The sequence below is a fragment of the Akebia trifoliata genome, chromosome 11, assembly GCF_017979445.1.
Source record: "Akebia trifoliata isolate Shusen 1 chromosome 11, ASM1797944v1, whole genome shotgun sequence".
Classification (NCBI taxonomy): Eukaryota; Viridiplantae; Streptophyta; class Magnoliopsida; order Ranunculales; family Lardizabalaceae; genus Akebia; species Akebia trifoliata.
Genome location: NC_141385.1, coordinates 11323865 through 11337719, shown reverse-complemented (window position 1 = coordinate 11337719; position 13855 = coordinate 11323865). Strand labels below are relative to the sequence as shown.

Sequence of the window (13855 nt, the reverse complement as noted above, 5' to 3'; positions counted from 1 at the left end):
ATTTTGAATGATTTTATATGAATAATGATAAACTAACTCAAAAAAAAGCCACTCAAAATTCACTCGCTGATCTGGCATGTGCACTGAACCATAGATATTTTCCTTGTGTATCCCGAGGAACAAAATACATGGTTCTGTGCACATGCCATGTCAGCGAGCTAATTTTGAGTTGCTTTTTTCGAGTCCGTTTATCACGATTCATTTTATATCCTTTCTGTTTGACACTAGAACTTCTATGTTCATGTCTGATAATTCACCTTATAGCCATTGATTGAATAAACAAAGTTTGCACTGTATTCGGTCCTAAGTGTACTGTATTTCATCAAAGAGTGATCATGATTCTTAAATTGGGTTCAACCGTGATGATTTAAATATTAGAAGACATGGCTTCAGATAAAATTGAATGGAGGAACATAATTCGTATAGCCAACTCCAAATTCTTTGGATTACGATTTTGATGACAGCATTTCATTGTGCATCAATTAATCGAAAAATTGTATCACGATATCTTATAATGATGGCAAAGATTTATCACATTTTTTATGATGATTAGGATTTTTTTGGATTATCAAAGGTAAATCATCTAATGAGCACGAATGTGACGGTTTTTCTGCATAGCACACACATCCAAGTCTATTTTATAGAGTAACAAAGTATCAGGGAGATCGATAGTATATAAGATTGAGAAAACTTATTTTTCAAACCTGTTGGGACTAAATTTTTAGTTAAAATTTGTATTTTCATTCATTTTTATTTTTTATTTAAAATTTCATTTTCCTCCCAAACATCTGAGACTCAAAATTCATTTTGAAATGTTTTCGAAAAAGTTAAAAAAACAAAAAAAAAAAAAAAAACAATTTGGTTTAAATTATTGAAAAAAAAAAAATCTTTCAAATAACATAATTTTAAAACCCATTTTTGGGATCAGATCAACACTCACCAAGTAAAATTTGACTTGATTGATTTGATTCAGCTCTTAGTCACACCCTTCCAAATCCATTCAATCTTAAAAATATATATCTTATCGAAATTTTGAAAAACTTTGCGAATCAACGCAATTTTTAAACAAGTTGGTACAGTGAAAAACTCACTCGGTGGCCTCCTATTCCATCCCCACTTGTCCGAGTTTTAAAATCATGGTCACTGTAAAAGTTATAGAAAGGATTAATTGCAGATCACGCATTCCAATTGCACTCCATCACTTAAAAAAAAATCCCCCCTTGCTCTTCATTTTGTATGATTGCACTCCAAAAAATTATTAAAAAGTTTGCACTCCTTTCTCTTTCTTTTTTTTTTTTTCTCTCCAAATGCTCCAAAAAAGTCACTCTCCAACTATACCTTGCCTTCTAATTAGAACTGTATCTCATCACCATCGATCAATCATATCTTAAAATAAGTTGTAAAGGTAATACGGAAATATGTTTGCATGGCAAATATATTTTCAAAGGCCCTTTATACTAATCTATATATATAAGGCATCTTCAGTGAAACATAGTCATGGTTTTAAATCTTGTCCGAGTCCAAGATGACTCGTCCGATACGTTTTGGTATTATCCACCAACGAGACAAATAGACAAGTTAAACATATGGGACGAGATTTAAAATCTAGTTCATTTTTTTTCTCATTGTTGAACGAGACGATTCAAACGTGTCGGAAAACTCATCTAATATGACTCAACCTCGTTCATGGACGAGATGAGATGTCAAAACGAGTTTTAAAACCATGATCATAATACCTTGTGATTAACACTAAAGAGAATACTACTAGAATTCATCATTTGAAGAAAGAAAAAAAAACATAAGTAACATCGGCCTAATGAAGTGCAACTAGTAAGTTCAGAAGATCGTAAAAGAACAAAAAATAATAATTTTTAAGGAATACGGTAACTAATGGTTTGTGCCCAACAGATACGATATATATTACTCTAGATCATAGTCCTAATCCAACAAAGTAAATATTTTCAATCGGTACTAATCCAATCCCATTCATATAATATGCACATGACACGTCAGGAAAATAGAGGGGGAGTCAATTTATCATTATTCTAATTATGAAATGAGCCCTGATAATCTGACGCTCTTTTTTGTACACTCCCTTCACATAACCATAGATCTTTTGCTTCGGGATACATATGGATAAAGATTTATGGTTCTCTAAACTATCAAGTCAGAGAGCGTACAAAAAAAAAACGTCAATTTATCATGATTCTTATGAGATACCCTAAAGAGTGCCAATTTTCTAACTCAACCTGACAGAATAAATCAAAAACTCACTGACATGGCAAGTGCAAGAACCGTAGATTTTTCCCTCGAGATATACAACTGCACATGTTTTATGGGGATTGTAGTTGTGTATCCCAATGGGAAAATCTACAATTCTTGCACATGCCACATCAGTGAGTTTTTGAGTTAGTTTGTCAGAGTTGAGTTAGAAAATCATTACACATACCCAAATTCGGTAGGTGCTTTTTCCTATAGTTTATCATCTTGTTAGAACCCAATTAACATGTAGCCTATTGACCTACACGTTTTTTGGTTTTTGACTTGCACAAGGATTATGTATTGTAGAGATGTCAATAATTAATGATAAATCCCAATTATATTAGAAATAGAAATGTTCTTTAAGATTTTGAAGAAAACCTTGATGGATAGAGATCCTTCCAAAAGAGGATCTCTAAGCCCTCTATTCCCATCTTAAATCTATCATATATTTCAGTGATAAATAAGTAGATATTTTAATTTATCATTACATAGTAGGGACTTGATTCTCCTTTTTATAGACTAAAGTCTACTTTTATTTAACAATTCTTATTAAGATCGGACAACATGTGTCTCAAGTTCTTATTTATCATTTTGTGTTTTTTTTTTAAACTAGGTATCCTAGTAAACAATGGACTAGGATCATATCTAAGCTTTGCCCAGCCCATAGACCATGGTTTTATCCAAGGACTAGTCCTGGGACATGTGTAATACCCGCACATCACACGCACCAGGTAAGTGAGAGTGCGTCATTGCGGGTGACCCCTGAAGAATTAATGATCATACTGGGTATCGAACTCACTACCAATGGACATTAATTGCTTATCAGTGCGAAATTCCCATTGAGCCAATCCTTCGAGGTTCAAGTTCCTATTTGTCAATGCTAAAAGTTAATATTTTATGAAAATTAATGAAAGATTATATTGTCGCACCAACTTTTACTAATGGCACCCAATTCGAGAGCAAATCATCAAAGAATTATCATACATCGTGGGATGGCATTAGCAAAAGTTGGTGTGGCAGTAGAAGTTCTCAAAATAATGGAATCGAGGGATAAATTAATTAAATACCACGGAGCCCTAATCAGACAGAATTATGTTGCCCCTCCTCTCACTGGCTGAGCACGTTTGATTTGGCTCGGCTTAGTTGGCTTAGGAGAACGGCTTGTTTAAAGTTATATACACCCAAATCCCAATACGAGCATTTTTGTTTCAAGTCTTGTTGTTTTGCCAATCTTCATGGAACTGTACAACCATGAGTTGATTTATTATCTGACTCCCCACCACCATCACAAAATAATAATAATAATAATAATAATTAATCCCATTAATTTACAGAGCTCCTATTGCTTATTAGTATCCCCAACTTTTACATATTACACCTCAATTCCTTAAATTATTTATCACACCCTAATTAAATAGTAAAACACATCATTCAAACACTTGGTTCAACTCGGCAGATTTACAGTGAGGGCACTTGCCCTCACAAGAATTTTCAAAGTCTATGTTTTAGTGAGCTATTGCGACAATTTTTAGTGGCAGATAAAAAAAAACTGCCCCTATTACCCCTATAAATTATTTTTTTTTCATTTTGTGTTGCCCCACAACTTTTTTTTTTCACCTTTAATTGTCCTCACAAATTTTTTTCTAGTATTGGTTGCTCCTACATGGGCAAAATCTTGGCTCCATCCCTTGGTTCAACTTATTACCTCAACATGACAAAACAATCAATCAACTTCAAGAGTTGTTAGGATTAGGCCCATATAAAATCTTAAATCTAACAAATAAATATCTAGACATAAAGAGAGATAGAGAAAGTTTTTCTATTAGAGCCCTAACATTTACTTATTTTTAATCATTGACTTATATTTTTATTTTAATTGGGGTGAAATAAGTAAAAGTTGGAGTGCCAATAGCAGCTCTCTTCCTTTTTGTTCTTGGCTTTTTAGCCATGACTTGATAATCAAGCTTGTAAAAATCTTTCTTATAAGTAGCCAAAATTGCCTTCACCACTCTAAGATGAATGTTAAAATAGTCAAAATTGCTATCCATTCCAATGATTTATGATGGTGAATGACAAATAAAAAATAATACACTCATAATTTTCAAGCTTTAGATATGACTTTTAATCGATTTCAACAATTTTTTATATTGAGTGATGAACGGAGAGCAATATACTTTAATTCTAAAGATTTAATAGAAATTAAATTATCAAAAATGACTATAAAAAAAAATATTAATTTTTTAAAATTATAAAAAAAGAAAAAAAAAACAACTTAAATCATTAAATCATTGGACTGTCCAACATTTTAGTATCTCACTTGACTTATTTTATGAATTTGAATGATGAAAATGCCCAAATTAAATTCTTAATAGGTAGAAGGGCATTTTTGGTGTTTTAATATAAACTAAAAGTTAAAATGCTGAGTTGTCCATCAATTTACTCAAACACTCAACAGCCCAACATTTAATTCATTTTTAGTAAATTATTTATTTATTATTATTTTTTTTTTGATAAGTGTAATATATTGAAAGAAAGAAAACAAAGTACAAAGAGACCGAGAAAGCCTCTAAACAAACTACAAATCAAAAAGAAATTAAAACATCAAAGACTACATAAAGAGTTCCATCTAAAAACGAAGTCATCAAAAGTAATCCCCTTGAACTCAATGTTTTGCTTCGCCCAAAGGTATAACAAGCCCAAAATCTCCAAGAATGTGCCGTGAGAGCTTCTCATCTTATTGTTAAACACCCTATTATTTCTCTCATTCCACACCCCCCAAGCAATAGCCGAGGGAAGAATAGCCCACAAGAATCTTTTTCTGAAAGAGAAAACATTACTGGTCCACCCTTCTAACAACAAGGAGAACTTACAAGGAATGACCCATTTATTTTATTTTTTTGGACAATTCGTGCAAAATTTGATTATCTTTTTAAGTAATTTTGCAAATATATAATCTTTACATTTGATCCAAAATGCTCATTCCATCATTATAATATATATTTTTGATATATCAAAAAGATCTATTCAATGTCGAGCTCAAAAAATAAAAATAAAAATATCGAGATCATGATTAAATCGTTGTGATCATTTTAAGGTGGACCTCTACCTCTACCTCCAACTTTTTTTTTTAATCTTTCGATCTTAATACTAAAATAAAATAGAGCTTCTATTAACACATCAATTTATGTTATCGACACTATTTCGGTGTGGTGTCAATATAGTTTTGAGAGATTCTATTGGCAAGTCAAACTTACTTACTACATCCCAATTTCTTAAATTATTTATCACACCATAATTGAAGATTAAAACACTTCATTTAAACATTATAAAAGTTTTGTTTAAACTATTATCTCGACATTACAAAAAATTATAAGATAAATTCTTAAATAATTACAATTTATTTTATAATATTTTTGAAGTATTATTAATGTTGTCAAAGTTATCACGTAATGTTGATAATTTGATAATATTATGTGATAGTTGTATCAACACATGTAATACTTTCGATATGCTTGAAAATTCTAGTAATTATTTGAGAATTTAACCAAAATTATAATACATTTAAAAAATATCAACAGTTGTTTACAATTAAGACTACAAAATGGCATATGGAAAATCACATGTATTAAGAGGTTTATTTATAATTTAAAATATTGATTAAAGAATTTTTTTAAGATTAGTTAATAGAAAAAAAAATTATATTTTGAATTTTGAAACTAGGTTACGTGGTTAAAATTGCAATTTTCTAGGTTTTTGATTAAATTTAATTGATTATATTAAATTTATTTAGATATAAAAAATGAGAGTATTTATGATTGCTCAAATTTTAGTGTCAAACTACTTCTAATCCACCTTTTCTCATTATAATACTAAAGATTAGATTAAGTATAAAAATCTAAATTTAACCATTTAAGAAAGAAAAAAAAAAGAGAGAATTTTTATTGGCATCCATACTGATAATGTTTCTGAACCGTTGATTAATTTTTATTTTAATTGGGGTGTAATAAGTAAAAGTTGGGGTGCCAATAGCAGCTCTCTTCCTTTTTGTTCTTGGCTTTTTAGCCATGACTTGATAATCAAGCTTGTAAAAATCTTTCTTATAAGTAGTCAAAATTGCCTTCACCACACTAAGATGAATTTTAAAATAGTCAAAATTGCGATCCATTCCAATGATTTATGCTGGTGAATGACAAATAAAAAATAATACACTCATAATTTTCAAGCTTTAGATGACTTTTAATCGATTTCAACAATTTTTTATATTGAGTGATGAACAGAGAGCAATATACTTCAATTCTAAAGATTTAATAGAAATTAAATTATCAAAAATGACTATATTTTGCATGAATGATAAAAAAATATATTAATTTTTTAAAATTATAAAAAAATAAAAAAACGACTTAAATCATTGGACTGTCCAACATTTTAGTATCTCACTTGACTTATTTTATGAATTTGAATGATGAAAATGCCCAAATTAAATTCTTAATAGGTAGAAGGGCATTTTTGGTGTTTTAATATAAACTAAAAGTTAAAATGCTGAGTTGTCCATCAATTTACTCAAACACTCAACAGCCCAACATTAAATTCATTTTTAGTAAATTATTTATTTTATTTTTTTGCACAATTCGTGCAAAATTTGATTCTCTTTTTAAGTAATTTTGCAAATGTATAATCTTTACATTTGATCCAGAATGCTCATTCCATCATTATAATATATATTTTTGATATATCAAAAAGATCTATTCAATGTCGAGCTCAAAAAATAAAAATAAAAATATCGAGATCATGATTAAATCGTTGTGATCATTTTAAGGTGGACCTCTACCTCTACCTCCAACTTTTTTTTTTAATCTTTCGATCTTCATACTAAAATAAAATAGAGCTTCTATTAACACATCGATTTATGTTATTGACACTATTTCGGTGTGGTGTCAATATAGTTTTGAGAGATTCTATTGGCAAGTCAAACATACTTATTACATCCCAATTTCTTAAATTATTTATCACACCATAATTGAAGATTAAAACACTTCATTTAAACATTATAAAAGTTTTGTTTGAACTATTATCTTGACATTACAAAAAATTATAAGATAAATTCTTAAATAATTACAATTTGTTTTATAATATTTTTGAAGTATTGTTAATGTTGACAAAGTTATCACGTAATGTTGATAATTTGATAATATTATCTGATAGTTGTATCAACACATGTAATACTTTTGATATTCTTGAAAATTCTAGTAATTATTTGAGAATTTAACCAAAATTATAATACATTTAAAAAACATCAACAGTTGTTTACAATTAAGACTACAAAATGGCATATGGAAAATCACATGTATTAAGAGGTTTATTTATAATTTAAAATATTGATTAAAGAATTTTTTTAAGATTAGTTAATAGAAAAAAAAATTATATTTTGAATTTTGAAACTAGGTTACGTGGTTAAAATTGCAATTTTCTAGGTTTTTGATTAAATTTAATTGATTATATTAAATTTATTTAGATATAAAAAATGAGAATATTTATGATTGCTCAAATTTTAGTGTCAAACTACTTCTAATCCACCTTTTCTCATTATAATACTAAAGATTAGATTAAGTATAAAAATCTAAATTTAACAATTTAAAGAAGAAAAAAAGAGAGAATTTTTATTGGCATCCATACTGATAATGTTTCTGAACCGTTGATTAATTTTTATTTTTAATTGGGGTGTAATAATTAAGAGTTGGTACCAGCAGCTCTCTTATCTTCATGCATGGTTCCTTTTAAAGCTTATATTCTGCGAACACTATCAGTTGACTTGAGGTCTTCTTTGCGTGCAACGTGGCATTCTCTGTGGGGCCAGCAACAATGATTCAAAAATGCTGAAATGACGAAAAACATTTACTGCGATTCTCACAAGTCTGACGTGGGATGTGCACATAATCATTGATGTGTTTCCTCGCGATACGGTTTATGTATGCATGTGCACGTCAGAATTGTGGGAATCACAGTAAATATTGAGTCACTGCAGCACGACTCTGAAAGTAAAGGTGGTTCCATTCCAAGCACTTGGTTTGAGCATTTTTTTTAATCATCGGCTTGCATTTTTCTGTTTTGAGAGCAGAGATGGAAGCATCATCTCAGGTGGGATACGGATTTCGCCCTACGGACGGAGAATTAATTAATTACTATTTACGATTGAAGAACAAGGGTAAAGAATCGAAAGTGAAAGCGATTTCAGAAGTTGATTTATGTAAATTTGAGCCATGGTAATGGAAGCCCATTATTTCTATCTCAATTCTTTGGTGTTTTTGTTTGATTTTGAACAATGGGTTTTGTTTTTCTTGGACAATTTTGATATGGGTTGTGACCACCTTCGAAGTTGTGATCAAAATGTTGCTTGCTTGCTTGCTAGTAGGTTTATTTATTTTAGTTCATTTTTTTTTTTCCACTTTGGGTTTTGTTTTTGAATTTTGATCTCAGTTGTGACTATTTTCGAAGTTTAGTTTGAATTTGAGATCAAAATGTTGGTTGATTGTTTGCTTGCTTGTAGGTTTATATGTGATTAAGAGTGATGATCCAGTAGTTGTTCTTTAGTTCTCGTTATCGATTTTTTAGTGTGTGTTTTTTTTTTCTTGGAGAATTTTGATATGGGTTGTGACCATTTTTGGAGTTGAGTTTGAATTTAAGATCAAAATGTTGGTTGAGTGCTTGTAGGTTTATCGAAGATACAGAATTATGATCCAGAGTGGTTTTTCTTTTGTTCTCGTAATCAAAAGTACCCAAAAGGTCGTCGTTTTGATAGGGCTACAAAAGCTGGGTACTGGAAAGCTACTGGAAAGGATCGACCCATCAAGTCTAGATCATCTGGCATGAAGATTGGTATGAAAAAGACACTGGTTTTCTATAAAGGACGCGCTCCCAATGGTGAGAGGACTGCCTGGGTCATTCATGAGTATCACACGAACTCTGAGAAGGTGAGATTTTGTAGCTAGTTTTTTATGTAGTAATGTACATTTATTGGTGGTGTTCCCTTTACATTGCTCAAATTTCATTCATCCACCTTTTGCAGTGTGCCTATGTTATTTGTCGCTTGTTCAATAAGTATCCGGAGGTCGACGATTCAAACTATGATGAAATAGAAGTGTCTGAGTTCACTCCTACTGCACCTGGATCTTCTCCTGAAGACATACCATCAAACCAACAAATGGATCACTCAACTTCTGAGTCTAATATACAAGTGGTAGAACAGCTGACAGGTATTGAGAAGTATCCCAATACCTATGTGCCTTCTAATGTGGAAGATCGTTTAAGTGCTACAGAGGTGGGGAACAAATTTGACACTTCAGTTTCAAGTTTATAGTTTCTACTTTCATCTTGAATGAGTGAAATAAACTAAAAAACTAAAGCTTGCTTGTTCTGTGCCTCTTTTGGTGGATCCGCTTCAGGAAGAGTGGTCAAGTTTCTTTTACGAGCTAACAAATGAGCTAGTTAAGAATTCAAACTGTGATGAAATATCACTTAGTGGCTCCATTCCTACCGCAGCCACATCTCTTGTTGGCATTCCACCAAACCAACTTACTGTTCAATCAAATTCTGAATCAGATGCTCTGGTGCCTAAAGAGCACTACTGCAATACGGTAATGGCTTCTGATGTGGAAGATCATCTAGCAGAAGTAAGAGCTACAGAGGTGAGGAAGGATTTTTTTACATTTTCATGTTCTAGTTTCTCTTATCATCTGGAATGAGTGAAAGAAACTCAAAAACTGTCTTCTTGTCTCTTCAGATGGATCCACTACCGTTAAGTTTCTTCAATGATCCCAAGATTTTCTCTCCTTTGCGTCTCGAGATGTTCCCTGGGCTCGAATCTTCTTACATGGATTCCTCCTTTACTGGTTACTTTGCCAAGGAACACAATAGGATACTGTTCCAAGGTGATGATGATGAGGTGGGCTTCACCTATCCCATACTACGACCTGAGCTGGCAGTTCACAATAACCAGGAATACTCTTGTGTCGAATCAACTAATCAGGAAAACTCAACTTTTTACGATGCAGTCTTTTCTACCAGATCAGGTGAAAAAACGAAAGCCTATAATATCAAGTGAAAGACTTTGTTATAATTGTGTTGGTATCTTCGTAAATGATTCTAATCTTCGGGTATTAACCTTTTATGTTTCTCTCTTTAAAACTGCATGGTGGTTATTCAACTCGTCGAAAGAATCATGATATGGACACTATGGTCGCGGTGAGGATTTTTCTCAAGAAAAATTAATTTAGATGTTTTGTATTTTAGTTAATATCGATGTATTGGTTTTAAACTTACATAAATTCACTTTTTTTACAGTCTGGATCGTCTATGCACACCTCAGTGGCACAGGGGCCATCAGGTGGCTGGTATGGTGACTTAGACTGTCACTCAAACACCGGACTAATGGAACAGGTGCAAATGGAAATCTCTAATAGCTAATTAATGACTTTTGTTATAACGTATTGGACCATCTAACATGGTTGAATTGCTACCCTTTTTTTTTTACTAAGTTGGTTGAATTGCTACCTATATCTTCATAAATTATCTTAATCTTCGGGTATCAACCTTTTATGTTCCTCTCTCTAAAACTCCAGAGTAGTCCTGTTGTTGTTATGACCCTAGCTTGTTAGATATAAGTATTTTTGTCAAGAAAAATTAATTTAGATATTCTATTAATATCCATTTATTGGTTTTAATTTAGATATTCTATTGCTATCCATTCATTGGTTGTCAACCTTCATAAAATTGCTGTTTTGTCTTTTGAACTAGTTATCCTATCTCGAGAGGATGACCTCAAGATCAAGACGGAATGCAGAAGATAATGAGGCAAAACCAACAGTTGCCGCAGTGAGTATTTCATCAAGCAAAACTAATTTAGATATTCTTTTAATATCGTTATCATCAGTTATGAATTTCCATAAAACCACTGTTTTCAGGCTACTGGAGATGCTAAACCACGCATTATGATGGCACAAAATACGTTTATCGGAGAATTCGATAAATCGTTGGGGTTGAGATCAAGATCGAGACAGATTATACATAATGAACCAAGACCAACAGTTTCGCAGGTGGGGATTTCATCAAGCAAAATTAATTTAAATATTACGTTAATACCCCCTTTCATCGAGTGTAAAATTTCCATTAAAAAAACTATTGTTTTCAGGCTGTTGGAAAAGCTGCGAAACATACTGAGACTTCGGGCATCTCAGATCCCTTGGCTGAGAATCTTAATTCAATGATCGTCAACTTGCAAAGTGATGAAAGGCTTACATTGAGTAGCAATATACAGGGCTCATCCCTGTTAGCAGCACGTCACTCAAATTTCTCGTATTGTGTTATGGTCGTCGTGATACTAATTATGGTCTTGTTCGTGCTTATCTTTGGGGCATGGAAGTGGTTGAAGTTTTGAATGGATGGAGAATCATCACAATCTTCATCTCAGCTCAAATAACACGAATCTTATTTCATCATTCAACCACTACATGTAATTAGTAATTGGTAATTATTTACTATGAATCTGGTTTAAGTTTTTGATTAATAGGAACATGGATAGACTTTATTTTATACGCACCAAATTCTGTAATTAATAAGTATGAATGTGTACATGTATTTAATGTGATTTTATATACTTTCTATGTGACTGGAACTTCTCTGTTGATGTCTTCAAGGGGAACTCCATAGAGACAAGGGGGGCCATGGTCCCACAAAAATTTATGAAGTCTTTATTTTATATACTTATCCTACCTTACAAAGAAAGGCTGAACTACACCACAAAATAATTTTATATTTAAGTAGAAGGTGACATTTGCAAACTCACATACCTTTGAAGGTTTATTTGTAATTTAAAATATTAATTAAAAGGGTTTTAAAAAAGATACTTTTATAATTTTAAAAATTAAAAATGATATTTAAGTTTAAAGGTATTTTAGAAACATCCCTTTGTAAAATTGGTGATATTAGGTTTACCCCCTTGTAAAATGAAAGATTAGCTTTACCACCTCTTGACCAACGTTGCTTTTTTTCTTTTATGATTTAACAGTGAAATTCTGATTGTTTCCAAATTTTGATATAGTAATTCAAGTATTTGAAGAGTATTCTGAAAAAAAAAAAGAAAAAATCAAAATCAAAATTTCAATGTTAAATCACAAAGAAAATGTAATGTTGACTTATGGTCAAGCGGGGTAAAGCTAATCTTATATTTTGCAAGGGAGTAAACCTAATAACACCAATTGTACAGGGGATTGTTTCTAAATTACCCTAAGTTCAAATTAAAAGGTGGCATTTGCAAATGCTATGAAAATTAACCAAGATTACAGGGTCATTAGCTGCAATTTTCTTGAATTTCTTTTTTCTTTTTATCAAAATGAAAGGGGGGGCGGGGGGCGGGGGGCGGCTTCTTGAGAGAATGGGGAGTGAAGCCAACTTTACCCGGTAATTTTGAGATTTTGATCAATAAAGGTTATTTTGATCAAAATGGCATAACTGTTAGGGTTGTACTCAATTCACCTTTTCTACTTATTCCCTCTAAGAATAATTTGAGTTGTAAGAAATTATCTATTCTTCCTTTTTTTTCCTTTTTGTTTTTTAAAGATTTTCTTTTAAATCCTCTTATTTTTTAAATATAAAAAAATTGAATTTTCTTCACCAAAAACTTAGAGATTGAGGCAAAATCATCTAAAATCAACATAGATGATGAATATTTCTACCCAATGTAAGATTTTTCGCTTCATTACTCTGATAAAACTGGTGGAGGTGATTGGGGTCTAGTAAAACTCCTTTCTTGATGTAATTATAAGGTGAAAAAGAAGGATTTTTTTTTTTTTTTAAACTTGAGGTTTCTTTGATCATATAAATTTCAGATCTGCTTTTTTCATGCAAGTTTTCCTAGAACTCTAAAACATTTTAGAAGTTTCAAAAGTAGGCCATTCATGGGTTTATAATAAATAAAATAAAATAAAAAATCAGATCCTCATAATTTATAAAAATAAAAGGCACGCGTGTCTTGTGGGTTTATGAGTAAAAAAAATTCTAGATCCTTATAATTTTTTTATTGATTAGATCCTAATAATTTCTTTTACTTAAAGACTTCGTTGAGGAAAGAATCAAAATCCATTGGCTTCATGTGGGGGCAACTCTATATTGTATAAAACAAAGAAGAAGGACAAGTTGTAGATTCTACAATTAAAAAAAATGGAATCTGAACCCGATACTTTATTCATGTGGGGCCTTCTTAAATACTATATATTAAATAAGATAGAAAAGAAAGTCAATTGTGGGTTTTTTGAATAAATTTTCTTTTAAGAAAACTATTAAATCCGAACTTGTTTTCTTGGGTCTTTTACAGGGATAATATATATTATTTATAATTTTTATAATTTTATACTATTAGTTCAGCCCCCACAAGTGAATTTCTTTCTCTGGTCCACCTCTGCATGTCTGATAGACATTGTTGAATTTTTAATATAGAAATCATTCAATAAACAAGTTTGCATACTGTATTCAATCTTACATTGCCAAATTAGGGAAGAGATCATGATTCCTCAATTAGATACACCCATTTTGATTTAAATAA

General features: G+C 31.2%; 1 protein-coding gene across 3 annotated transcripts; it reads left to right on the top strand.

Moving 5' to 3' along the window:
• Positions 1 to 8298: 8298 nt before the first annotated feature.
• Positions 8299 to 11079, top strand: LOC147390915 (uncharacterized). 3 transcript variants are annotated; one of them, XR_015182856.1, is made up of 7 exons: positions 8299 to 8522; positions 9059 to 9230; positions 9326 to 9577; positions 9702 to 9944; positions 10040 to 10500; positions 10600 to 10695; positions 11053 to 11079. XR_015182856.1 is itself a non-coding variant. In XM_086458623.1 (7 exons), exons 1-6 carry the CDS (start codon positions 8380 to 8382, stop codon positions 10479 to 10481), a joined length of 1107 nt encoding a protein of 368 aa, XP_086314749.1. In that variant the 5' UTR covers positions 8299 to 8379; the 3' UTR covers positions 10482 to 10500; positions 10600 to 10695. The 3 variants fall into 3 exon arrangements, 1 of the variants encoding a protein (XP_086314749.1); XM_086458623.1 differs by lacking the exon at positions 11053 to 11079 and having other exon boundaries at positions 10040 to 10328; positions 10474 to 10500; XR_015182857.1 differs by having other exon boundaries at positions 8384 to 8522; positions 8971 to 9230.
• The last annotated feature ends 2776 nt before the right edge of the window (positions 11080 to 13855 follow it).